General features: G+C 34.9%; 1 protein-coding gene across 1 annotated transcript; it reads right to left on the minus strand.

Moving 5' to 3' along the window:
* Window positions 1–3,362: 3,362 nt before the first annotated feature.
* Window positions 3,363–24,702, minus strand: LOC112032806 (DEAD-box ATP-dependent RNA helicase 13). Its single transcript, XM_024065577.2, has 15 exons — window positions 24,441–24,702; window positions 23,819–24,127; window positions 22,634–22,806; window positions 22,356–22,550; window positions 19,625–19,801; window positions 17,465–17,853; window positions 16,471–16,651; window positions 9,575–9,697; window positions 9,382–9,498; window positions 9,021–9,125; window positions 7,592–7,732; window positions 7,403–7,468; window positions 5,015–5,173; window positions 4,107–4,188; window positions 3,363–3,939 (listed from the first exon to the last, which is right to left on the minus strand). Exons 1-15 carry the CDS (start codon window positions 24,610–24,612, stop codon window positions 3,884–3,886), a joined length of 2,445 nt encoding a protein of 814 aa, XP_023921345.1. The 5' UTR covers window positions 24,613–24,702; the 3' UTR covers window positions 3,363–3,883.
* Between the last annotated feature and the right edge of the window lie 1,703 nt (window positions 24,703–26,405).

The raw sequence follows: 26,405 nt of genomic DNA on the forward strand, positions 1-26,405 counted from the left end.
TGCCTTTTCATGTTAGGATGAATTACAATTTAACCCGTTATAATTTGATCTTATTCTAGTTAGGAAGAACTTGGAGGATGGAAATGAGAAGATTGGAAATAAGAAGATGGATTAAAGTTTTTCCTTATTTGGTTCGTATGGTGCAAATGAGGGAGGATGAACAAGAGGGCGGCCTATCAAAAACCATACGTTGGGAGGAAAACTTGAATAGCAAAACATGCTATCAAGAAATTTACCATTTTGCCCCTTTAATTACAATCAATCTCTCTCTCTCTCTCTCTCTCTCTCTCTCTCACAACAAAATTTTATTATTCTTTTAAAGTCAACAAAGAGTATACTTGGGAAAATCTTAATCTATTTATACAATGAGTATATAAATTGAGATGCTTTAATGGAAAAAAAAAATGAATGAATGATTTTTATAAACAAAAAAAATTATAAAGATTTAATCAAAATGTATTTGTTCAAATTTTGTGAGGGTACATAAATTTTTTTTTTTGAGTTATTATATATATATATATATCCTAGTTACAAGGTTTGTAGGAACAAGGTAGTAGTAATACGAACAAGGAATTATATATATATATATATATAATTTGATAGTTTGGAGTGGGGGAATTCAAACCATGGATGTCTTAATTAGAAATACCAAAATGTGTCAACCAATTGAGCTATAAGACTCTTGGTGAGGGTATAATATTGATTATCATCTAAAATGGTATGAATTTTAATTAGATTTACAACAAGCCATAATTAATCTTAAACACGGGTATTAAAATTCATTTGTTGATGTGATCATGTCATAAATGATTTGAATATTCATATTATTATAATAGATCTTCAAATAAAATGGAAAATAAATAAAAAATTGATTTTTATAAATTAATGACATAATAGAAACTGGGTATAATTTTCTCTCATTTTTCTTCTCAACTAAACAAAAAATATATATATATATATTTTCTAAGTTCTAATTTTTGCATCCCTTCTACCAAATACACATAATGAAAAACTAATATTTTTTTATCCTCCCACTTTTCTATCATTCATATATTTTCTCCAATTTCATTTTTCAAAAAAGAACAAATAGTTTCTGATGATTTTAGCAAATTTCTTGTTGGCCTAACTATTAGCTCGCTACGACAACCCTATGCATGGTCATAGTTCATAATTGCAAGGCTATCTACATTATAAATTTAATTTACAATTTTCTTGTACATTTTAAGAGCATTCACATTTGGATTTTTTTTAAATTATTTATAAAAAGCATTTGAGCTCACTAAAAAGCCACTTCATATATTTTACATTACCAATTTACAACACCCCCTACATTTTATCCTTGATTTTGGACACCAATATTAAAATAATATTTTCCTTTTTCAACAAACCAAATTAACCAATCATAAGACCTAATAGTCCCAACAACCCAAACCTAGCATTGCCACACCGCCCAACCTAGCACCGCCAAGCAACAACTAATCACAAACCCAGCATCATCCAACTTTACTGTTCCCCCAAACCCATTGACCACCGCAACCTAATACCCTCGTTGGCAGCAAACAACCCAAGACCCACCACAAACAAAGAACCACCACTCATGATCTTAATAAGGTAGGGGAAATTAGGAGTTTCACCATTTTTGGTCATTGATTTGTGACCACAACCCAATCGCCAAGACACACATCCACCACCAGAGAGAGAGAGAGAGAGAGAGAGAGAGAGAGAGAGAGAGAGAGAGGATAAAAGAATACAAAATTTTACGACATACTATAATGGACATTTATTTTTAAATGTTACCATAGTAAAAAATCTCAATTAGCGTTACATTACCAAGTGTTCTTTTTCCGCATTTGGTACTATAGTGAAATGCAAAATAAATAAAAACTAGTAAATATGCTCTAAATGGGGATGACAAATTCAAACGCTGATATCTTTATGGTATCTTGGAATACCATACCAATTTTTTTTTATAGGACCATATAATGCCATTTGATCTAAAAGTCAATTGTGACTTGTGACTATAAAAAAATAATGCACATGATCGCTAAATTTAAGTACACAATAGGATCGTACCGTTTCCATACACGCACATTTGACATATGCCATTGTCATACCCAACGTTTTTATTTTGGTTTATGACAACTCTGCTGACAAATCAATGATAATTAAACCAATCCCATTATATAAGCAAAAGTCAAAATAAATAAAAACTAGTAAATATGCTCTAAATGGGGATGACAAATTCAAACATTGATATCTTTATGGTATTTTGGAATACCATGCCAATTTTTTTTTATGGGACCATGTAATGCCATTTGATCTAAAAGTCAATTGTGACTTGTGACTATAAAAAAAATGCACATGATCACTAAATTTAAGTACACAATTGAATCGCACCTTTTCATATACGCACATTTGACATATGCCATTGTCATACCCAACATTTTTATTTTGGTTTATGACAACTCTGCTGACAAATCAATGATAATTAAACCAATCCTATTATATAAGCAAAAGTCAAAATAAATAAAAACTAGAAAATATGCTCTAAATGGGGATGACAAATTCAAATGCTGATATCTTTATGGTATTTTGGAATACCATGCCAATTTTTTTTATGGGACCATGTGATGTCATTTGATCTAAAAGTCAATTGTGACTTGTGACTACAAAAAAATAATGCACATGATCGCTAAATTTAAGTACAAATAGGATGGCACCTTTCCGTACATGCACATTTGACATATGTCATTGTCATACCCGACGTATTTATTTTGGTTTATCACAACTCTGCTGACAAATCAATGATAATTAAACCAATCCTATTATATAAGCAAAAGTCAAAATAAATAAAAACTAGTAAATATGCTCTAAATGGGGATGACAAATTCAAATGTTGATATCTTTATGGTATTTTGGAATACCATGCCAATTTTTTTTATGGGACCATATAATGCCATTTGATCTAAAAGTCAATTGTGACTTGTGACTATAAAAAAATAATGCACATGATCGCTAAATTTAAGTACACAATAGAATCGTACCGTTTCTGTACACGCACATTTGACATATGCCATTGTCATACCCGACGTTTTTAGTTTGGTTTATGACAACTCTGCTGACAAATCAATGATAATTAAACCAGTCCTATAACATAAGCAAAAGTCAAAATTTTGAAAAAATAGAACTCTACGTCATAACTCTTTAGTTTTATTTCTAATGTCAACGGCGTATAAACAAGAAATGTTTATAATCAGCTCCTCAGGAGTCGTGCGTTTATCACAACTCTGCTGACAAATCAATGATAATTAAAACAGTCCTATTATATAAGCAAAAGTCAAAATTTTGAAAAAATAAATCTCTACGTCATAACTCTTTAAGTTTTATTTCTAATGTCAACGGCGTATAAACAAGAAATGTTTATAATCAGCTCCTCAGGAGTCATGCAAGAAATGTCACATTTATATTGGGTCCTTCTCATTCCGCGAATACAAATAGCTCAATGAAAGTCAAAAGGACAACCCGAATTCCAAAATCACCTTCACATCAAAAGAAAGATCAAAATTGCTGGATGAAGAAGACATTGCCAGCAATGCCCCCTTTCAAACATGCTACATAATCCATCTGGATTACACCTTTTAACACATTTCATTCAGAGCTGAGAAAACACTCAGCAAGATGCAACCTTAAATACATGCATATATTGTCTAAGTCACGCCTCCTTTTACTTTTCAACTTGGACTTTTATACGTATAACTTATGCTAAAAACTAAATTGATACACATCTTTGAATGAATCGACTTTAAAATAAGCCTCTTAACTTATGCCTAAAACTAATTCTGTTTTTTGATGTGATCTTGTATCAATTTCAAAAACGCAAACTCTACTCACTGCCCATTTTCTGCCTTTTCCTCTGCTTTCTTCGCTGATCTTTCATACCTGGAAGAGAAAAAGGAAATTAAAATGTTGCCTACCTCCAAAACGTTATATTATACGTGTACAGAAGGATAACTGAGAACTAAAAAATAAAAACAAAAAGAAAATGTAAAGGCTTTAAATTAGAAGAGGGAAAGGAAAAGGGGTTGGGGAAGTCAAAATTAGCATACGTTTCTTCTCCTCTTTTCTCTTTCTCCTAAGATTGTCCATATTTCTTCGTTTATCTGCTATTTCTTTCCCATCCATATGCACCTGTTAGAGATAGAGAGCAAATACAAATTAATAAAACCTGAAGGGGGGGGGGCGCGAAGACGAAAAAGATTACAAACTACTGATTCCAGATTTTTCTTTGGGGGAGGGGGGTTGTTTGACATATGCTTAGGGTGTTGCAATCAACCCACCAACCCAATGAACCAAACCCAATCCAACCCAACACCTTGGGCTGGATTTTTAATTTTCATGGGTTGATGGGTTGGGTTGAGGTCAAAAAAAATTTGAAGCTTGAGTTGGATTGGTTTGGGCTAACAAACTTTACCCAAATAACCTAACCCAAACCATGCTATTAATATTTTAAAAAACATATAGAAAATTTTAATTTATTAGTTTGATTTATTTTGGAATTTAAGACTTGCTTATTTTAGTTGGTTTGATTTATTTTTGACACTTATGGAACATTAAATCCATTTGTGTGAATTGTAATCACTTATTGAATAATGAGATTAAATGGTTAAATGAAAACCTAATTTTTTTTATTAGGCCTTACAAAAATGGTCCTTAACCTGACACCCAATCACTACAGGTTGGACTATTACGTTGGGTTGGTATTTAAAGCTAGCATGGGCTGGGTTGGAGTTTTCTCAACCTAACAAGGTCGGGTTAGGTTGAAAAAATTCTCAAACCCAAACCAACCCAAGCCATCCTGATCGATGCACATATGCCCATCCAGATGAGTTACTGAGTAAATACGTTAATTTCGATAGAAATTTTGTTTCTTCATTAATAAGTTAATTTCCATAGAAATTACAGTAAGGTAATTAATAGGAAAAGGAAAAGAAGACAAGATTTTGCCAAAAAGTACCTTATGACCAGCACTACGAAGCGCCTGGAGTGGTTCCACACAATCCTGACCAAAAACAGCCAATTTCTCTCTTTTGTTTTCTCCCAGACCCTGGCTTTCAGGGCGATTTTGCCTAGCCAATTCTTCAAATTGATGTTGTAGGAGAGGTGAAACACCAGCCTGGAAAAAAAAAAGTATTAATTACACTTCAAACCGTAAGTCAGCGTGTAGAGAGATTACATACATAATACGGTTGGAACAGCATAATAGGTAGTAATTGAAATCAGATATCATACTTATACCATCCAATTAGATCAATCAACTACTAGAAGCATCAACACACCCAATCCAATTAGATCAATCAACTCCATGGCAAGAACTGGTTTTGGTCACCCTGCCCTAGGTATACTCACAAATTATCTTAATATTTATCAGTGTTTCTGAAAAAAGTTTCTCTTCTGACCCTATTTAGGATCCTCTACCTCACCTCCCCCAGTCTCCTCCATGCCAAATTACTAATCTTACACATCTGTCTCCAAAAAAAGCCTCTAGGGACCTACTTCCAATCATGATAGTTCTCCACCCTCGTTATTATCAATGGTTATGGGCTCCTATCAGAGCAATCAACATATAACACCACCACTGAGGAGATTGGACCAGAAACAATACTCTTTGAAGGGTCCAATTACAGCCACTGGCTCAGCATTATGGATTTTCTAAGTACAACAAAACCACGTGGCAAATGGTCTCTCTCTCTCTCTCTCTCTCTCTCTCTCTAATATTTTGTTTGGGTGATAATGAAAGAAAAAAAAAACTAGATTATTTTGATTGGAAATGGTATTGTGATTTTACTTCAAAGTTTCACTTTGATTGAATATGAGGAAAATAAAAGAAATTATTCTAGCATATGTTACTCTTATTTTTAAATGTTCAATATGAAGTTACACTATGCATGTTAGGTCAAATCTCCCCCTTTCTGTCTGGAATCAGATTGCTTGGAGAGCTAGATTTTCATTCTTATGAGCATGATACAAATATGGAACAATCAATGGCTCAATCAGAAACATTGTTGAATTGTACTCTGATTGATTGGACTTGTAGCATTCCTTGTTAGATTTTAAAGATTCACTTCACTCGTGTATATTTCTTTTGTAATTTTTTTAGGTTAAGTTGCGTTCTTCATTGTAAACTTGAACTCTTGAAGTAACCTCTTCTTTTAAAAAAATATTACTTATAAAAAAAAATGGCTAGTGGTGTTAAGCAGGCCAGGGTGGGTCAGGGACAGAGCACCCTCTTGTAATCCAAGGCCAACTAAGCAAGGCATCCTTTGAGCAGAGCAGGTGTGGGAAATGGGGTACATGAAAGAATTTCCCCATTTCCATCCCTAGTGGTTGTATCACTGTAAGCTTGATGTCCATATTAGAAACCCCGAAAATCTGACAATAATGATAAATGAAGCCAACAACTAACTTCAGTCAGTAATTTATCAAAACTGAAGGATGTTTTTACCACCCTAATCAGCATAAAATGGGTTGGCAACACACTCAACCTGCCGAAGATGCTTATTAATTCTTATTTAAGTTAAATCATTCACATCAGCACGTGCAAAACTTTGTCTATTTTAGCATAAAAACCTATTCTCTCATTTTAGACGACCACTTTTCAAAAACACCCACACTAGAATAACTATTCTACATTTTATTTCAATATTATATTCACTCTTCATTTATTTTTTTACTATTTCAATAGATGGGAAGATAGAGAAAAAAAAGAGGCAAGAGAAATGAGTAAAATACTGATATGCACATGAATAGCAATCGTGTACATTTACACAGTTACTGTAGCTAGAATGTAAATTTATACAATTTTACATGAGCTGATGTGGGTGATTTTTGGAGTTGAATGTGCAAAATTTACCCCTTAAGCTATTATGCATTGATTAATGTGAGTTCCCACAAAAGGTTCTGCTCGCAAAAACGTAAGTATATTCGTTATTCATATACTTATATGTACAAACATATGTATATAAACACATTAAATAATATAACATGCAAGCTGTTAGACCTCAATTAATGTTAAAATCAATGCTCTCTCACTCCTAATCCCACTCCCATCTTCAGACTCCGTCTTATCCAGGGAGTAGGTAACTAAGTCCGTCTCATTTCTATAGATGATAGGTCCTTTATATGATAAAGTCTTGATTAATCTATTTCATATTCTCCTTGTTTTATTTTGGCTCTTTCTTTGTATACTTCCTGTGTACCAGGATTGAGTCTCTTTTGCGTTTTTAAATGACTTTTAGTTACTTACTGAGAAAAAAATAATAATAAAAATAAAAAATTTCTTCCAAGAGTTAAAACAATATTGAAAGGTAACTAAGTAAATAAGAAAGACTTCATAATTGGTTACCCCTGCCACATAACGATGTGAAAATGTTCTTGGTTGCAGTGGATGTGACAGAAGCATATTGAGCTCCTGCAAAGAGAAATAAAATAGTTCATCATGTGAGATTACTTTCTTCAAGGATAATAAATTGGCCAAACTATTAGATTATGAATATTGTCGGGGCAGTTCAAGTTAAAAACAAAAAGATGCTACCTGCTGCAACTTATTTAATTGCACGGAAGTCGCTTTCTTTTGCTTGATATTGTTCACTTTTTCCTCCTCACTGTCATAATCATCCATTACTAATTCCACTGACTCAGCACTTCGCTCAAGCCAGCTTTTCTTTGCCTTTTCCTAGAAATACAGGCACACACACCGTTTAGAAAAGAATCAAATGCACATAGCAAAATGATAATCTTATCAAAAAAGAAAAAAATTGCAAAATGATATAAGCTGAAAAGTATTTTAGTTAATTATGACAAATAAATGAATAAACAGAAATTGGAAAGTTCTAGCCACAGATGTTAAATATCTCCCTTACAAGAAAAAACAAAATTTGCAGATAAATATCATTAAAAGAATGTTTTAGGGTACTCAATAATGGATAGAGCATATAAGAAAAAAGGCATGAAAAAATAAAGTGTAAACTATATGTTAGATCTAATGATTGAATGATTAAATTCATCCTTTAGCCTCTTGGGGGCTAGTGATAATTTATGTTGTTAGCAAAGTAAGTGGTCCTAAGTTCGAATCCACACAGGAAGCAATAACAAGAAACAAGAAGACGTAATATCCTGTAGGCAGCCTTTGCCAGGATAACTTCCACAGAGATCAAGGATTCAAGGTAACTATTGTAGGCAAGGTCACCAGTACTATAATGACTTTAGGCAGCCTATGGACTTCAACAAGATAGTGATAGGAAGTATAACAGTTGAGTCACCCACTTATGATAGTGGCCTAGACCCATGGGCCTTGTACTGATTTATTGTGTCAGATGGAACAATTCTTTGAGGTACAACTTGTCTTAAGGAAAATAAAAAGTCATTTTTGTGAAGATGAAGATGATAGGTAGAGCCCAGTTTTTCTAGGAGAGCATCGAATAGATCCTCTTTAGGAGGAACCAACCAACCATTATTGGCCCAACAGAAATGAAAGAAGAACCTAAAAGAGAAATATCTAAATCAGTCCTATCAAAAAATATCTATCTCAATCCTATCAGGGTGTTTGCATAGTATCTAGTTTGAAGTCCCAGTTTACCATGAAACAAACTCTAGCAAATCTAGTGAAAGCCATCCAATATCTGTCAGCAAAATTTGAGTGGTGATTTATTACTTTAGTGTTAAAGGTTACAATTAAAACAATAATATTGGATCATAGAAACTAAATCACAGGAAATGCTGGAAAAAAAAAAAGGAGGGGGGGGGGGGGGGGGGGTGGGGGGGGGGGGGTGGGGAATGAGCACAAGCTTGGCAGCAGGATAATCAGTGACATTTCGGCCAGTCAAACATACGTTGAAACCCCACCCAAACTCAGTATCAAGAAACCAATTTTCCCCAGGCAGAGGCCGAGAGTTATGATTGCATGTAAGAACTCAAAATCATAAATCACTATATAGAATATCACAAGATGGGTTAAAAAATACCTTGGAGTCTTTCCGCAAAATTTTGTCTATTTGACGTGCAAGAGATAATCGTTTTAGGACCTCTGGCATGTATGAGTGCTCTAAAGGAAAACTCTGAAAACTTTCCTGTGTACAAGGCAAAGGCAATTCTAATGCATGTAAGTTGCAAATAAAAGCTATATTAAGGTTAGAACTAAGAACAATTGGGTGCTACTGTTTATTTATACCAAATAAAAAGCCCTCAATTAGCACTTCAGCAATTTTTTTTCCTCTTTGTTCAGGTATAAAAATATAATAATAATAGAAACAAGAAGCCCACATTTCTGAAACATGCAAACAAATCTTTAAAGACCATTGAAATCTTCCAATTCATGGGAAGTACCTTGGAAAATGATTTGCACAACGAAGCAAATTTGGAAGTTTCATTTGCTGAGACTAGTGCAATGCTGCACCCATCAGCAGAAGCTCTAGCAGTTCTTCCACTTCTATGAACATAAACCTAACACAAAGATCATCAACAGATATTAGAGAACTTTATTAAAAGCATGTTTAAAAGCATTCTAATATTTACTTACCTCAGCCGAATGTGGAAGCTGATAGTGAACAACAGTTCGAACCCCAGGAATATCAATCCCTCTTGCTACGACATCAGTGGCAACAAGTATACCATGTTCATTTCCACGAAAACGATCCATTGCCTGCATCATACACGGGAGGGTTAAAGCAGAAGAAACTAATGCATACATTTGACCAATAAATGAGAAAAATAAAGTGGCAAGCTAATCAAGTAAATTTAGATATGGAACACATTTTTCACACCAAGAGCCTTAAAGTTCAATTGGCACCTCTTGGTGTTTCTAATGAAGACATCCAGTGTTCAAATTACCCCTTACCCATTGTAACTATCAAATTTATCAAAAGAACATCTTTCATGGCATGCTTCCTTCATAAAGGAGAATGGAAAAAGAAATTTTGGTCAAACGTTCAAAGCTTAAATTGTACCTCTAAAGAACTCCAACAAAAATCATAAGACAGTACTTTTAATGAGTATTTTCAAACCCTTTTGCATTACTACCCCCTTAAAACTATCACTCCCTATCCACTTCTAATAACACGCCTTTCCCATGGAAATTGGTGTGGCGTTTGAAGGTCCCACCTAGGGTTGCCATCTTCTCTTGGGCAGCTTCTCTAGGGAAGATTTTATCGACTAACAATCTCCGAAAGAGTGGTATTATTGTTTTGGATTGGTGCTGCATGTGTAAGAGGTGTGGGGAGTTTGTGGACCACCTTCTCCTTCATTGTCCAATAGATTATGAGCTGTGGACAATGGTGTTCTGTTTATTTGGGCCCCAATGAGTTATTCCAAAGAGGGTTATTGATTTGTTCACAGCTTGGCAGAGATTTTTTTGGAAGGCATAGAAATATAGCCTTTTGGAAGGCTGTGCCACATTACATAGTGTGGTGCATTTGATGAGAGCAAAATGCCAGAAGTTTTGAGGGTTGTGAACAGTCTATCCTTAATGTTAAAGCCTTCTTCTTCTGTACCTTGTTAGATTGGAATGTGGCTTTTTATCCTTCTCTTTGTTTTTCTCTTTTCGATTTGGTTGAGCATTTTACTTTGAAAGCTGTTTGAAATTCTCCCTGAGTACACCCCCAGTGTACCTAGTTTTGTTTTTATTAATAAAATTTTCGTTACTTATCAAAAACAGAAAACTATCTGCACTCTGCAGTGCCTTTCCCATCTTGGCATAACAAATTGGGGAATTTGTCTACGTGTGTGGTGCAAGACAAAGAACTCTAAAAGGGGAATTTATGGGGAAAAAAATGGATAGGACTTAGGAATCACCCCCAAGCAATGAGAAAAAAAAAAGTATAGAACCCAAGTATCACCACCTGGGTTGCTTGGAATCAGCCCTGAAAGAAATTCCATTAACCTGTGATAAAACTCTACAATAGTCAACTTCGCGCCCTTTAAATAATCTCCAAATTAAAAATAAAGTTCATAATAAGATTATTGCATTTATGGAAATAAAATTCAAATAGCAATCAAATCTTCCTAATGCATCAATCAATGTCAATTAACATTAATCATGAATAGGGGTGTCAATTCGGGTTAGTGTGACGTGTTCGTGTCATGTTGAAGTAGGGGTATTCGACTAAATGGTTCAACCTAGGGGTGTCAATTCGTATTCGCGTGTCGGGTTCGTGTCGGGTCAACTCATGAATATCTGACTATATGAGTCAATACTAACCCGACATGTATATTAAACGGGTCACAATTCCTCAACCCTAATACGACCCATTTATTAAATGGGTCAGTCGTGTCGACCTATTTATCTGATTTTATCAAAATGAAGAAAAACATTTATGAAAAAACAAGCAAATAAATATTTTAAATATAAAATTCAAAACTAATGAGTAACTGCATCACAAATAATCATTTAAAACTAAAACATATCTCAATATTATAAATAATCAATCACAATATGTTAAAGAAAATAAACCACAACAACTAATAAGTTTATATACCTAAGGTTTGAAGGGTATATTGGTAAATTTTTATTTAATTAAATGGGTTAGACAGGTCAAACGGGTTCCATAGGTTGAATCCTAACCCAACCCATTTATCAAACAGGTCCGTCGTGTCAACCAGATTATGACACGAACTCATTAAGCCCCAACTCATAACCTGCTAATTTCGTGTCATGTCGTGTCGGGTTCGCGGGTCGTGTTCAATTTTGCCACCCCTAGTTCAACCCAAACTCAACCCATTTAATAATCATTTGATGAACCCTTCAACCCTAACATGACCTGTTAATAAAGTAGGTTGACATGCACAACCCACCCACTTGACACGCTTAATAAAGGCCTGTGTTGGGTTGACATGAATGTGACATGACTCATTTCAACCCACTTAATATTAAAAGGTTAAATTGACAAAAATTCAATCCATTTAACTTGCTTCAAAAAAGAGCTGAATTAATATTGGTATAAATTTAATATAAACTCATTACATCAAAAAAATACCTATTAAGCATATAATTTAAAAGTTAATAATAACGTCAAATACTTAAAACATATCAAACATATCGTCCAAAAGTTCAAAATAACATCAAGGTACTTAATAAATAATAAGTCCATAATATAGTACCATCCATTTAGAAATAAGTTTTTTACATTCCAAAAGAAGTGCATACACTTCAATTTAAATTCAAAAAACATAGTTCAACAAAAATATAACATTCTTTTTAAGAATTAATATTAAGGTTTAGAGATTTAGGGTCTGTAAAGCTTCAACTTACATTTATCTCACTTACAAGTTTTTGTAATTACTCACTTTTTTTTTTTTTTTTTAAGTTTAAAATATATGGTGGATATAAAAGGTATTTGACCAATCTAAAATAAAATTAATATTTATTTGTTATATGAGTTAAATGGGTTGTATTAAATAGGTCATTTCAAGTTGACACAAATAAATTGGCGTGTCAATTGAGGGTCATGTGGATTGATCTGCTTATGACACATTTTTTATCGTGTCGCTTTTGGGACAATCTGTTTATGACCCGAACCTACTAAGGCCCAACCCTAACATGTAAAAACCCGTCTCGTGTCAAATATTGACACCCCTAATCATGATCAATCAAGCCCAAACAAATACATCAGAATTAGTAGGTCCAATTTCATGCCTGCATCAATGTGTTTATACTAGGTTAAAGTTTAGGAGGATACGTGCATCTAGGTTTTAGAGTTGTAGAAGAAAAAGTTGGGGTCAAACAAGGCTAGGGTTTGATGAGTTTTTTATGGCTGCTAGAGAAAGTCCGTGAGATTTTAGGGTTTCAATCCATAAGAGGAAAAAGGGCTTGGCTTAGGGTTGTAAGGAAGAAGAAGAAAAAAATGAGAAATTTATAATATCCAAGGGCTGTATGAACAATATCTGTGAATAGCAGCACCAAAAAGAGACAAAGGAAAGAGAGAAGAGAAAATGAGAAAATAACACATGAAGGCCAACATGTCTCAATACTCAAAACACTCAATAATTTAATTAATCAACTCCATCATTTTTTTTTTTTTTTTTTTTTGTGGATGAATTCTTGTACTATTCTTTGAGTACATTGAGACTATGAAGGCCAACATGTCTCAATACTCAAAACACTCAATAATTTAATTAATCAACTCCATCATTTTTTTTTTTTTTTTTTTTTGTGGATGAATTCTTGTACTATTCTTTGAGTACATTGAGACAAATATACCTATGTAATGATTCTAGACTACTAGTATTAGGACTCCTAGTTTGACTATTAAACTAAAACCTTGATCCGGTAATAACCAAGAGAAGTCTAACTTAGATTCAAAGAAAATAAAACCTAATATACTTACGATTTGCTAGAAAATTCGACACCAAACAAAATTACACAAATACCCTTAATTTGCAAGGGTTGCAAAAATTACAAACCATAAGGTCCATAACTTCTTAAATAAAAACTCAAATTAATAATTTTTTTAACCATAGGATAGGAGACATATAACTAGACATTTTTTTTAAATACATACAATCGAATCTGAACTTATGTCATCCACTCCAATATAATTACTCTTTACCATCAAACCACATTAACTGGTTTCTTTTGGGTGGAAGCAGGATTTCTCAAGTCCTTTATTCAAAATATGAGACTTCAACAGTTAAGCTAACTAGAACCCACAAATATAAATAGACCTTTAGGCCACTTGACTTTTACATTCTTTTTTTTGATAGGTAAGAAGGTAATATTATTGAAAAGAAAGAGAAAAAAGAATATAGAATGTTCACGATAATGAACAAAGAAACAAAGGAATCAAGAAACTAAGCTAAGAGACAAAGGAAATGCTATAAGAGAAGAACGGTCCAAGAGACCCCAACGCCCCAACACCGAGACCAATCAAAAAGAGTATGCTGGCACATATCTATCAACTAAGCCAAAGATTTCTCAATATCTTCAAAAGTATGCCGATTAAGTTTTGTCCAAATAATCCACAACAAACAGCCTGGAACCAAATTCCAAATATCGGAATTATATTTCCCAACCCATTGTTGCCAACTAAATAATAAGTCAACAACGGAACCTCACATGACCCAATGAATCCCAAATAGCCAAAGCATATGCACCTACAAAGAATGAGCTAATGGACAAAAAATAAGGTGATCCATAGATTCCTCATTACAACAACACATGCAGCACCAATTTGCCAAGGGACGACCTCAAAGCATAAGATTATCCAATGTAAGAATCTAGTCATGAGCTGCTATCCACATAAAAAAGGCTACCCTTTTAGAAACCTTTACTTTCCAAATGCCCTTCCAAGGGAAAATGGAAGTAGGAGAATCTTATGGTAGAAAGACCGAGTATCAAACTTTCCACTACCATTAAGGCCCCAACAAAGACCATCGCTTCCAACACCCCCAGTAATTCGAGATTGAATCAAGTGAAGAAAGAAGAAAGATGCCGCTAACTCCCAGTCATTGAAATCCCTAAAAAAACGTAAGTTCCACACTGACATTTCCACCTACTACGAGACACAAAACATCAGAAATACAAGCTTCCTTATTGGCTGAACACACAAACAACTCAGGGTAAAGAGTTTTGAGAGAATTATCCTCAATCCACTTATCATGCCAAAAAAGAATACGAGAACCATCACCCACCACAAAAGACAAGTGCCTAGAAAAGCTCACCCACCTTTCACTAATGCTTTGCCATAAACCACACCTATGGGCCCTTCTACAAACTTTAGTACTCCACCTCCCTTTCCCCTCTCCATGTTTCATGGCAATAACCCTCCGCCAAAGATGATTAGCTTTATGACCATACCTCCACAGCCATTTCCCTAATAAAGCCTGACTAAAAGACACCAACTTCCGAATCCCCAATCCACCCAACTCAAGAGGTAAGCAAACTTTTTCCCAAGCCACCAGAGGGTATTTGAAACACTCCCTCCTTGAGGATCCCCACAAAAAATTCCTTTGAATACGTTCTAATCTAGCAGCCACAGCTTTAGGGACAGTAAATAGAGAAAGATAATAAGACAAAAGACTTGAAAGGGTACTTTTCAACAAGGTGAGCCTACTGCCCTTTGATAAATAAAGTCTCTTCCAACCCAAAAGCTACTTCTTCATCCTCTCCAAAATAGGATTCTAGATAAAGGTTGTCTTGTACGAAGTACCCAAAGGCATACCCATATATTTCATAGGCAAACTACCCACCTTGCATCGAAGAATATTAGCCAAAATGTGAATGTTACTCCCACGTGACTTTTACTTCAATTGGACTTCACGCATGGGCTCATAAAATAAGTTTGAATAGACGACTTTGTGAAGTAGTAACACAGTAATCTTCTAGGGTTGCATTATATCTTCTCCTCAAAAAGAATACAAGAAGCTGTCCCCATCTACCTTGAGCCAAGGCACAGCAGCCTAGATACCCCAATAATAAAGTGTTAAACTCATGCTAACTGGTCGAAGATTCTCTCTCAATTTGCTTAGTCTTGTTCGGTTCTCAATAGCACAAAGAATAGGCTTTATTCTCCTCAAGTGGAGTCTCAAATTAGATTCCAATCAATATCAATATTTTCAGCAATTACTAGTGACTAAGAGCCACATGCAACAACTGCTCCTCAAAGCAAAATCTAGCACTCTATGAGTGTGGAACTGCTATTGATTTTAACGTTCCAAAGCATGTTTCTTTACACTAAATTCAATTAACAAATTGTCTAATCCAATTTTGATTCATTGTAATGCCATAACTTCATATTGTAAACATTTCCAACTCTTACTCTCATAAAAAATAAAAAATAAAAAAAAATTCCAACTCTTTTATAGTTGTCATGTCAACAACAGAGTATAAATATAGACACATGTGCCATATCACTGGCAGTAAAACAAGCTGCATCATTTATTAATGTCCTATAACAGCTGGAAATGCAGAGAGGAGTGGGGAGGTTGGTGCACCAAGATTGTTCGAGGAACTCATTGTCGTGGCGTTTGAAAAAGCATTAGCTTGGGGTGGGAAAGGTTCGTACAGTATATCCACTTTGATGTAGGTGATAGTAGTCGTATTAAGTTTTGGCATGATAAGGGAGGTGGCGGCCAACTGTTGAAGATGGTTATTCCTGACTTGTATGATTGTTTATTAGCTCACAACTGGTTGCAAACTGTAGCTGAATCACTTCCCTTATTAACCTTATCAATCAATCTCATTAAACACTAGCTGAGATGTAAAATGCAAATTTGACCCTAAAGTAAGAAATGCTGCTACAATGTCACAGAGACATGATGCTGCCATACTATAAGCTATAATAGAATGAGGAAATCAAAGCCTTAGATAAACATGTAAAATACTAGAGTAGCAGCAAAACATATCATCACATCTGCCCTCTCATGTGCAAAGAAGTAGGCAAATAGATATAAGGCAGGCAAAATTTTTAAGGAAAGACTTACCTTCAACCGAGCACGCTGCTGCATCTGAGCATGTAGCGTCCAAACATTAATGCCAAGAATGCACAAAAGAGAGGAAATATGGCGCAAAGCTGCGATTGATGTACAGAACACAATTGTGCGGCCTCGTCCATGAACACGCAAAATATAATACAAATAGGCATCTTTTTCTTCTTCCCTGCATCTGCAACCTAATAAAATTAAGAGTATTCCACTAAAGAAACCATTACCCTTAAAAAATGAGGTTTTTAACAGTGCAATGTGGATTTCAAATAACTATGGTACTACCATTCTAGATAACCAAGTCCTGGGGCATATCTGAAAGAGAGCTCATGGTTTATACAGGAGTAGCTAAGCACTTAACTCAGTAAAGCTCACAACAAAAGTCCCTACACTCCACACATAAAGAGGTTCTAAACATTTCTTCCCTTGTAAGAGCAAGGTGGAGGGTGGGGTGATGGGTTCAAGACCCACCAGGTGTGAAACTTACCCCCCTCAAAAAAAGAAAAAGAGGTTCTAAACATTAGAATAGAAGATGTAACTAACAAAAAAATTCACCACTTTAAGCTTCCCAAGTACCTGAATACAAGAGTACCATGAATTCACACGAGGACTTCAATTTAATAAATGGTCAAAACAGAATAAAATGATTACCCCTCAGACAGATGTATTGTCAAAGCATGAACCAATCAAGGTATGAAGAGACTTGTACTAAGCAAACAGAATGCAACTCAAATTACACTTTGCAACAACAATAATAAATGCAGATTATATAAATCATATGCATTATCAGTTTTAATACTCGTACTAAATTTGGACAAACATTTGGGCTATGAACTAATGTACATGTATGCGCAAAACCTAACATTTGCAAAATTCAGTAGAAAAACAGAATCTCAACACAATACCAGGCAAAGATGTTTCAAGTGGTAGAACACGTTGGCATTTTGACAAAATAGAATTTTAGGTGCCAGATACCAGATGGAAATTTACTTACTCAATAAAAGAGTCCTCAAGCTTATCTGGCAAAATTGATGCACTCGTCAGATCAATGATGGCAACATTAGCTTTCATTCCAGCTCGCTCAGAGAGTTTTTCTATAGAGTTCAACTCATCAGGCAATGACTGCTTCAGTTTTAGAGAACCACGCTTTAACTTCTTACGAAAATCAGCAGATAGTGCTATGGTAGCAGAAAAAACAAATGTTTGTCTCTTCTTCCTCTGGAAGCTTGAAACTGTGGCACAATTTTGTGTATTTTGAGAATTAACTTCAATTGGGCTATTGGCCATAGGAAGCATGTCAATTATTGACTGCAACTCACGAAAATGTCCATTTTCAATCATTCGATCAGCCTCATCCAGCACAAAAAAAGACAAGGAATGTAACTGCAAAAGCCAAAATAGTGAGTCAAACAAAAAAGTTCAATCAATATATAACATGTCATTATGTCAAGGAATAAAGCACTGAAAGACAGGATATGAACGATCCAATTATAAAATCTCTGGTCATAAATAAATGAACCCTAAATTATATTGTTTGGAATAAAGAACTTTACTACTTAGAAGACAGCATTGCCTTCTGTCATATTAGCTGAGGTAATGGTGGGTGAAAGTAGATCTCATTAAAAAAAAAAAAGTGGAGCACAGTGGTGCTGGACCTTAACTTGGAGATGTAGCAGTGGTGACACTGGCAGTAGCACATAAATGGGGTGTTATGCGTACAGCAGCAACAAGTAGATGGCGGTAGTTGAATGGCAAAAATTGTGACAACAGTGGCAAGGTGCAGAAGCATCAAAAGTGCTGAAGTGGTGCAAGTGATGATGATTATTGCCGTGCTAAGGTAGTGCTTGTTGGACAGATGCAGTGTTGCCATGCTATGGAGGAGATGCAACCAATGATGGTAAAGACAAAACGTCTGACCCTGGTGTGAAGTAGAAGGTGGAAATGGTGATGTGGTAACAGGCTTGGCTGTTGGTGGCAGGTGTTGCTGAGCACAGTTTTAGGGTAGGCCATCTGTGATGCTCATTTGAAAATAAAAATATCATCCAAAGCAGGGTTTCCAAGTACATTTATTGGCGGAAGATCATTATGCATAGTCTTTGAGTGACTTAACACTATACAATTGTTTTATAGTAGGGATTTTATGCTAGCTACACAAATTGCCAATTATATTCAGCCAGCTAGCAGCCAACAATGGTGCATCAGAATGACTAGTGCACACACAGAAACACTAGTTGAAGTTTGGCCCAATTTACAAGGCTCCTATAATTCATCCAGCTTCAACCCTCCCCTCCATATCATGTTGTACACCTGTACTATAACGAATAAACTTCATGCAAATTGCCACTTGAGTCAGATAAACTTCTTTTTAATAATTAAAATTGAGATCAAGGTTAAATAAGCTTCTAATGACTAGATGATGCTTCCAATTAGATTTGGCATTCAAATGTATAAGTGTATTGGGGTTTTACACAATGTATTTCAATTTCTGCTTTCCTACAATCTGTTAGATTTAGCTTTTGAGCTTTTGTATTTTTTTCATGTCTAGAGTGTTCATCATCATAAACACGATGTTCATTTTATTCAATAAAAGTATTATTACCTATCAAAAAATGTGTAAAGTGTATTATCGCTTAGTGAACGCCCAAGGCCATAATTTTATTTACTTTTAATTTGAATTGAACGCAAGTTATTGAGATAGCTAAAGCAAGTCTTTAGTTACACCACAAGTTATTAATGTATTAACCTAGGTCCTTGTAGAATTCTCGTATCCAACAAAAAAAAAAAGGAAAAAAATATCATGCAAAAACATAGGAATATGCCCAAGTGCTGGGCACTACATTATACCATTTAATCAGTCATATAAATAAAATAATTGAAAATGAACAATATAAATGTTTAAGCCAATTAAAGGGAATGGTGAAAGGAACTCCCATGCAATCTACAACATGTATCCATACACACCTTTTTTTTATAAGTACAAATTTTATTAGATTCCTTGTAGTGCATAATTTTTTGTAATTCTTTTAGGTTTTGGACTGCTCATCGTCGTGAGCTTGAAGTAACTAAAATTTATTACTTATTAAAAATAAGTAATAAACTTATTAAAATTAGTGGAAAAGGAAAAGGGAAAGACACAAAAATGGATGTGTACTACCTCAACAAGATGTTTTTCTCCTCCTGACATAAGTTCCCATAACCTCCCTGGAGTTCCAACAACAATCTCAGGCCTTTTCTTTAAGAGTCTTTCCTGCTTCTCTGTCGACATCCCACCAACAATAGGAACCACTCTGACATCAATTCCATTAGCTGCTGCCTTGAGATGATCAGTAACCTGAGAAAGAAGTAAAAACAAAAACCACACATGGAAAATTCAACTTCACTACAGAGCTGAAAATATGGCCTTAAGGACTCAATGTACTGAAAATAGACAAATGTGGAACTCCAAGCCATCAACATAACGGAAAATTAAGCAAGCAAGATGTGACCTGCCAGTGCCTGCCAAGTACCTAAATCATCTGGCCTGCCACCTGCTATCTTAGTTTCCCAGACCCCAAGAGTGGATGCAATAGTAACCTATATTCCGTTACAAAGTAATATGAATAGACCTCCTTCCCACAATGAGTGGTTCATAATATTGAGTTATTGTTGAATGTCCTTGGCTGTAAGCAAGGTGCTCTCCCAATGAAATATTTGGGTCTTCCTTTGGGTGCAGAATTCAAGGACAAGACAATATGAAACCCAATTTTGGAGAAGGTGGAAAGGAGATTAGTGGGATGGAAACGTTTTTAGAGTCACTTTAATTAAAAGTAATCTATCAAATTTACCAACTTGTTTTCTCTCTTTATTTCCTATCCCTACTTCTGTGGCTAACCGAATTGCAAAACTTCAATAGAATTTCTTATGGGGTGGTCTAGGGGATGAACCCAAATTTCACCTAGTTAAAAGGGCCACAACAGTGTTAGTTTGTGGAAAACTATTAGCTAAGGATGGTCTTCTTTGTCTCATTATATTCTGTATGAAATTGGTGATGGGTCGAGGGTGAAGTTTGTTTTGGCGAGACCATAGTGTGGGGAGACTCCTCTTGCTATTAGCTATCCTAAACTATTTAGAATTTGCCAAGATAAGGAGGCAAGTGTGGCTGAGCTTATGAAGTTCATTAATGAGGTCCTTCATTGGGATGTATATTTTTTTAGGGCTGTCCATGATTGTGAATTGGAGGTTTTGTCGAGCTTCGTGGGTACCATATATGGTTTCTATAAGGGGGATTGGGGAGGAAAAAATGAGTTGGAAACCAGATAGAAATAAAGGTTTGGGGGAGAGGTGGTATGGGGGAAGAGACTAAACATCATATAGTTAAATAGGCAAATGTTTGTACTCCCCTTTCTTCAGGTGGTTTGGGTATTAGAAGATTGAGGCTTTTTAATGAAGCCTTGTTAGGGAAATGGTTGTGGCATTATGATCTTGTACTAACCCAGTTCTTAACCCTTATGGAGTTAGTCTTTGGAGAACTATTAGACAGGGTTGGCCTTCTATGTCTAGAGGCATTATATATGAAGTTGGGGATGGAACTTAGGTGAAATTTTGGCAAGACCGATGGTGTGGGGAGAGTTCTCTTGCTAATTGCTATACTGAATTATTTAGGATTTGTTGTAATAAGGAAGCTAGTGTGGTGGATTTAACGCAATTTGCTAATGGGATTGCCAATAGGGTTCTTCATTGGGATCTACACTTTGTACAACCCATTCAAGATTGGGAACTAGAGTCTTTGATGATCTTCATGGATATCATTTATGCTATGGTTATTAGGGGGATTGGGGAAGAGAAGATGTGCTAGAAACCAGATCAGAAAAAGGGCTTCAAGATTAGTACTTTTTACCATCTTCTGGGTGCCACTCCAAGCACCAATGATCAGTCTTTACCTTGGAAAATCATTTGGAGATCAAAGGTCCCGTTGAGAGTAGCCTTTTTTGTATGGATTACTGCTTTGGGTAAGATTTTGACAGCTGACAACTTAAGATTGAGGAAAATAAGGATTACAAACTGGTGTTATATGTGCAAATGTAATGGCGAATCTGTTGTTCACCTTTTGCTACATTGCTCTATCGCTTTAGACTTAGGGTCCATGATATTGGGTTTGTTTGGAGTTCATTGGGTGATGCCAAAATCTGTTATTGAACTTTTAGCTTGTTGTGGCAAGGTCAGTTTGGTTGTCACCAGAATGGTCATATTTTGATGATCATCCACCATTGCTTGATGTGGTACATTTTGAGGAAAAGAAATAGTAGGAGTTTTAAAGACGCAGAGAATTCTATGCCTGGTCTCAAGTTATTCTTTTTTAAAACCTTATTGGATTGGTTGTCAACCATGAGGAACCTTTCCTTTTTTTTTCTATTGTTGATTTATTAGATTTATGAAACTTTTGTAACAGATTGTTTCCCCAAGTATACTACTTGGGTGACTCATTTTTTATGTTTTATACAACTTTATTACTTATCAAAATATATATACACACACACACGTGTGTGTCTGTGTGTGTGGTGAATGCTTTAGAAGCTATAGTGACCGATATCATTCCTATGGGGCACCCAATCATGTCCTAACTTGTTATAACAAGCTAGAGCAAGCTAGGACAAAGTGAATTTATGTGCACATGTTTCCGTATGTGTGAGTGCATTTTAAGTCACTATGTCTAAACACACGTGCAAGAAGCCCAATGTGTGGGTATATTCTATCTCGTCACTGTATATGAACCCACATGCAAGAAGCCCACACTTAATGCTATTAGGTCCAATAATGCAGATCAGACTATCCTTAATACCATTAGTGCACTTAGGTAACTGAGAGATGACGTGAACAAAAGTCACGGATAAAGCATTTTTAAGTACCTGAAGTGCAAGTTCCCTTGTAGGAGTAATAATAAGAGCACGTAAAAAGCCTTTTGGAGCAATCCTTTCTGCTTCCTCCCCCTTTTGCTCAAACATCCTTGCAGTCTTCTCTTGTTCCTCCAAGAGACGTTGTAAAATGGGCAACCCAAAAGCGAGTGTTTTCCCAGAACCTGTCTCCGCAGCACCAATAACATCCTGACAGATAAACAAATTGTAAAGACCATCAACTTAATGTCTTCATCACACATGCACCACCACAGGCAAGAACCTTAACCAACCTTCCCTTGATGAGCAGCTGCAGGAATACAAGCTTTCTGTATTGGAGTTGGTTCCTTGAACCCAAGCCTGTATACTGATTTCATGAGCAGAGGATGGAGCCTTAATTCATTCCATGCATAATATTCAGCTTCATCAACCAACTCATCTTCAACATCATTCTTGCCATTCCTAACTACAAATCACAACATACAGTTTGTGGAACATGTCTCTTTTAGTTCACATTAATTTTACAATACAATCCTATACAGATTACACAGCATGCTACAAACCAGAGCAAGTTTGACTATACATTTAAAATAGGGTTTGACAATGAATCATTCATATGTACAGAAATTCAAAAGGAGGTGTTTTGCTGAAACAAAAACTTCTAAATATAAAGACAGATGGAAAAACCTTGGTACAATCACTATAAGAACTTTCTCACTATGCTAACTCAAAACAAAATTTTCAATCTACTATATAAGTAAAATGACAATATTCAGATCAAGTAAAATCAAAAAAATTATATGGATTAAGTTTTAAAAAAATCAAAGATGAAAGTTAAAACATTGTATGGATTAAGTTGCATAAACTTAGCTTTACTCTGACAAAAAAATAATAATAAATTCCAAAACCATTAACAAGTATATATTCAAACCATAGCTCTCACGAAAAGAAAAATAGAGCTACCAAAGATAGATCAAGAATTGGTGAGTGTATCTTTAAAAAGGAAAGTTTGCACCAACATATCAATTGATAGCTTAGCATATCAGTAACATATTTAAAGAGCAAAATTTGAATATCCAACCTGAATACTGACCCAAAAATTGATACATGGAAATTTTTTTGACATAATAACTGTAAGATAAGCATCATAGATTCATAGGGTGACAACTTAAGTTTGAGTGAGAGTCAGAAAGAAAAAAAATATAATCATAAACATATACAGAGATCATTATGAACCAAAACAAAAACACTCACCAATCCAGAAATTAACCCACAATCGAGCCATTGACGAGTACAGTAGTCAAAAATCAAAATCAACTAAGTTTCAATTGATATATTACCATTTCAAAAATGTAATGAGTAAAATTTTTAAGCCACACACCAATTATATTAGAAAAACTAACAAATCATCAATGTGCAAATTGTACCAAACTGTGTTAAACACCAACCTAGAAACTAACCAGCTGGAAATTCCTCACCTTTGTGGCTCTCATTTTCCTTTTCATTCTCCATCTTCTTCTTTTTGTTCTTCTTCTTCTTCTTCTTTTTCTTTTTAGTCTTCAAATTCTCGTCCTTCTCTGATGCCTCATCAACTTCAGCCTCCTCCTCCTCCTCCTCCATTTCCTTTTCAACTTCAGTCGCACCAGAGTCGCCATCAACATCACTTGGCTTCCTTTTATTCGATTTCGTACTCTGCTTATCTTTCTTCTCCTTCCTATTTCCCACCCCAGGTTGAGGAATTCCTAAACCATACGCGGCTTCATCGATCTCTTCAAGCGAAAGAAACCCTATACATTCGATCAAAATTAACAAATTATCATCAAACATGAACAAATCTTAAACCTCCCATAAACCCCAATCCTATGCTTGCTCCCTAAGAAAATTTAGTAAACCACATAGTTTCAATACAATCCTACAACAAAATAACTTCGTAAGTTTTAAACCAAATTTGTAGCGTTTCTACAGCAACCAAAACAGAAATCATGAACATTGAACGAACATAAACCCTAACGCTCTGTTTGATATTTTCTTTGCTATTCCAAATTTTATTTTCTCGCAATCCAACAAAGAAATCAATCAAATCGATTAACGAGGGCGAACCTCCTTCCAGTTCGTTAGTGCCGACGACAACAGAGAAGGGGTCGTCGTCAGGGAGAGCGGGGTTCCATGGTAGTGAGTCGAATCGTTCGAGCTCTGCATCCTGTCGAGTTCGTTTTCTATTGTGCTTTTTCTTTGAAGGTTGAAAGGAGCGCGGTGAGGGTTCAGCAGCCATGGCCTGAGAGAGAGGTCACTGGCTTGCAAGTTTAAGCGGCGGGTTAGTTTGTTTTGGGCTTTTTTGTATGTTCAAAACGAGCATACGAAAAGTACAACCATTTGAAGCATTACGTAGAAGTAGTAGGTACCTTTAAAATTGATAAAATATTCTAATTTCTAAACAAATGTAATCATTTTTAAGTGAATTATCACATTATATATTATTAGGTAATCATTTTTAAGTGAATTTTCATAATATGTATTATTAAGAGATAAAAATAACAATGGGACTAAACATTTTTTGTAATATAAAATATGACTAAACAATAAACATATTAAAACATTAAAAAATATTTTAAACCAAACAAATAAAAAAAATCAAATAATATAGCTTTAGGCATGAGCACTAGCAATAGTTGTGCTAAATAACTATATAGCTATTTTTAGCACTACTAAATATCAAAATGTACCTTGTAATAGTGGAGCCAAACCTATATTTTTTGGCTCCACGACTACAGTGTACAGCTACTTTTGGCTATGCACTGTAGCTAAAAAAAATTGCGTTCACACTGCTTTTGTCTCTCTCCTCACTACCACATCGTGTCTCTCTCAATGTTCACCATGCATTCACACTACTTTTGGTTGTGATTGTGTTTTGGTGGTTGAATGAAATATTATTTTATTATAGTGTTTATATTATTTTATTGTGTTAAAAGCTGAAATAAAACCACTGTTGTTGGATGTGAGAATGTAAAATAGATAAAATAACTTTTTGTGATACTAAAAAACTACAAATTTAGCTCCACTGATGTGGATGAGCATTCACATTAAAGATGTGAAAATTGCTATAATGCTATTTTATAACTTAAAACACTAAAATATGCTCCACATCAAAGGTTCCAAAAACTTTTAGCAACTTAGAGCATTCACATCAAAGATGTGAAAAATGCTAAAAAAATATCTATTTTAGCACCGAAACCGCTAAAAAGCCCTCAACATCAAAGCTGCTAAGATTAAAAAAATTTAGCACTTAACTACAATTAATAATATTATTTTATTTTGTCTTTCACGTAGGTCTTTCATCAACCACTTCTCTTTCTTTTCTTCTCCACTCATCTCCATCTCTCTCTTTCCCCTCTCATCTCCATTTCTGTCTCATCTCTCTCTCCTCACCACCAAGAACATTTTTTCTTCTCTCTTTTCTTGCTTAAGGATATGCGGTGAGTTTTGTGGGTTGTGAGAGTGGGTGGCAGAAGCGGTTTTTGGTGGGTCTCATGGTGGTTCAATTCGTGGGTGGTGGAGTTTGTGATGGGTTTGTGGTGTGAGTAGTGGGTTTTTAGTGGGTGTGGTATAGGTGGTGGGTTTGTGGGTAGTGGGTTTGTGGTGGTGGTGGTTGTGGTGTGGGTGGTGGATTTATGGTGGAGATGAATAAAAAAAAGATAAATAGATGATGAATAAAAAATGAATAAAAAAATAATATTTAAATGAAGTGGTTAAAAAAATAAAACTTTTGATGTAGGGAGTATTATAAAATGAGATGTTAAAATAGATAAAGTAATGTTTTGAGTTGCTAAAACTATATTTTTTAGAACATTGATGAAAATGCTCTTAGAGCATCCACATCAAGGTTCTTAAAAATTTAGCTTTTAACAACTCAAAAACCTAATTTATCTATTTTAACACTTTACTCAAAGCTTCTATTTTTTTTTTTTTTACTACTTCATTTAAATATTTTTTATTTATTTTTTTCATTTTTTATATATATTTTTATTAGGCAAGACTTAGGCACAGTACTTAAATGCTGTTCTTTAG

This window comes from Quercus suber, unplaced genomic scaffold (assembly GCF_002906115.3).
Source record: "Quercus suber isolate HL8 unplaced genomic scaffold, Cork oak 2.0 scaffold_324, whole genome shotgun sequence".
Classification (NCBI taxonomy): Eukaryota; Viridiplantae; Streptophyta; class Magnoliopsida; order Fagales; family Fagaceae; genus Quercus; species Quercus suber.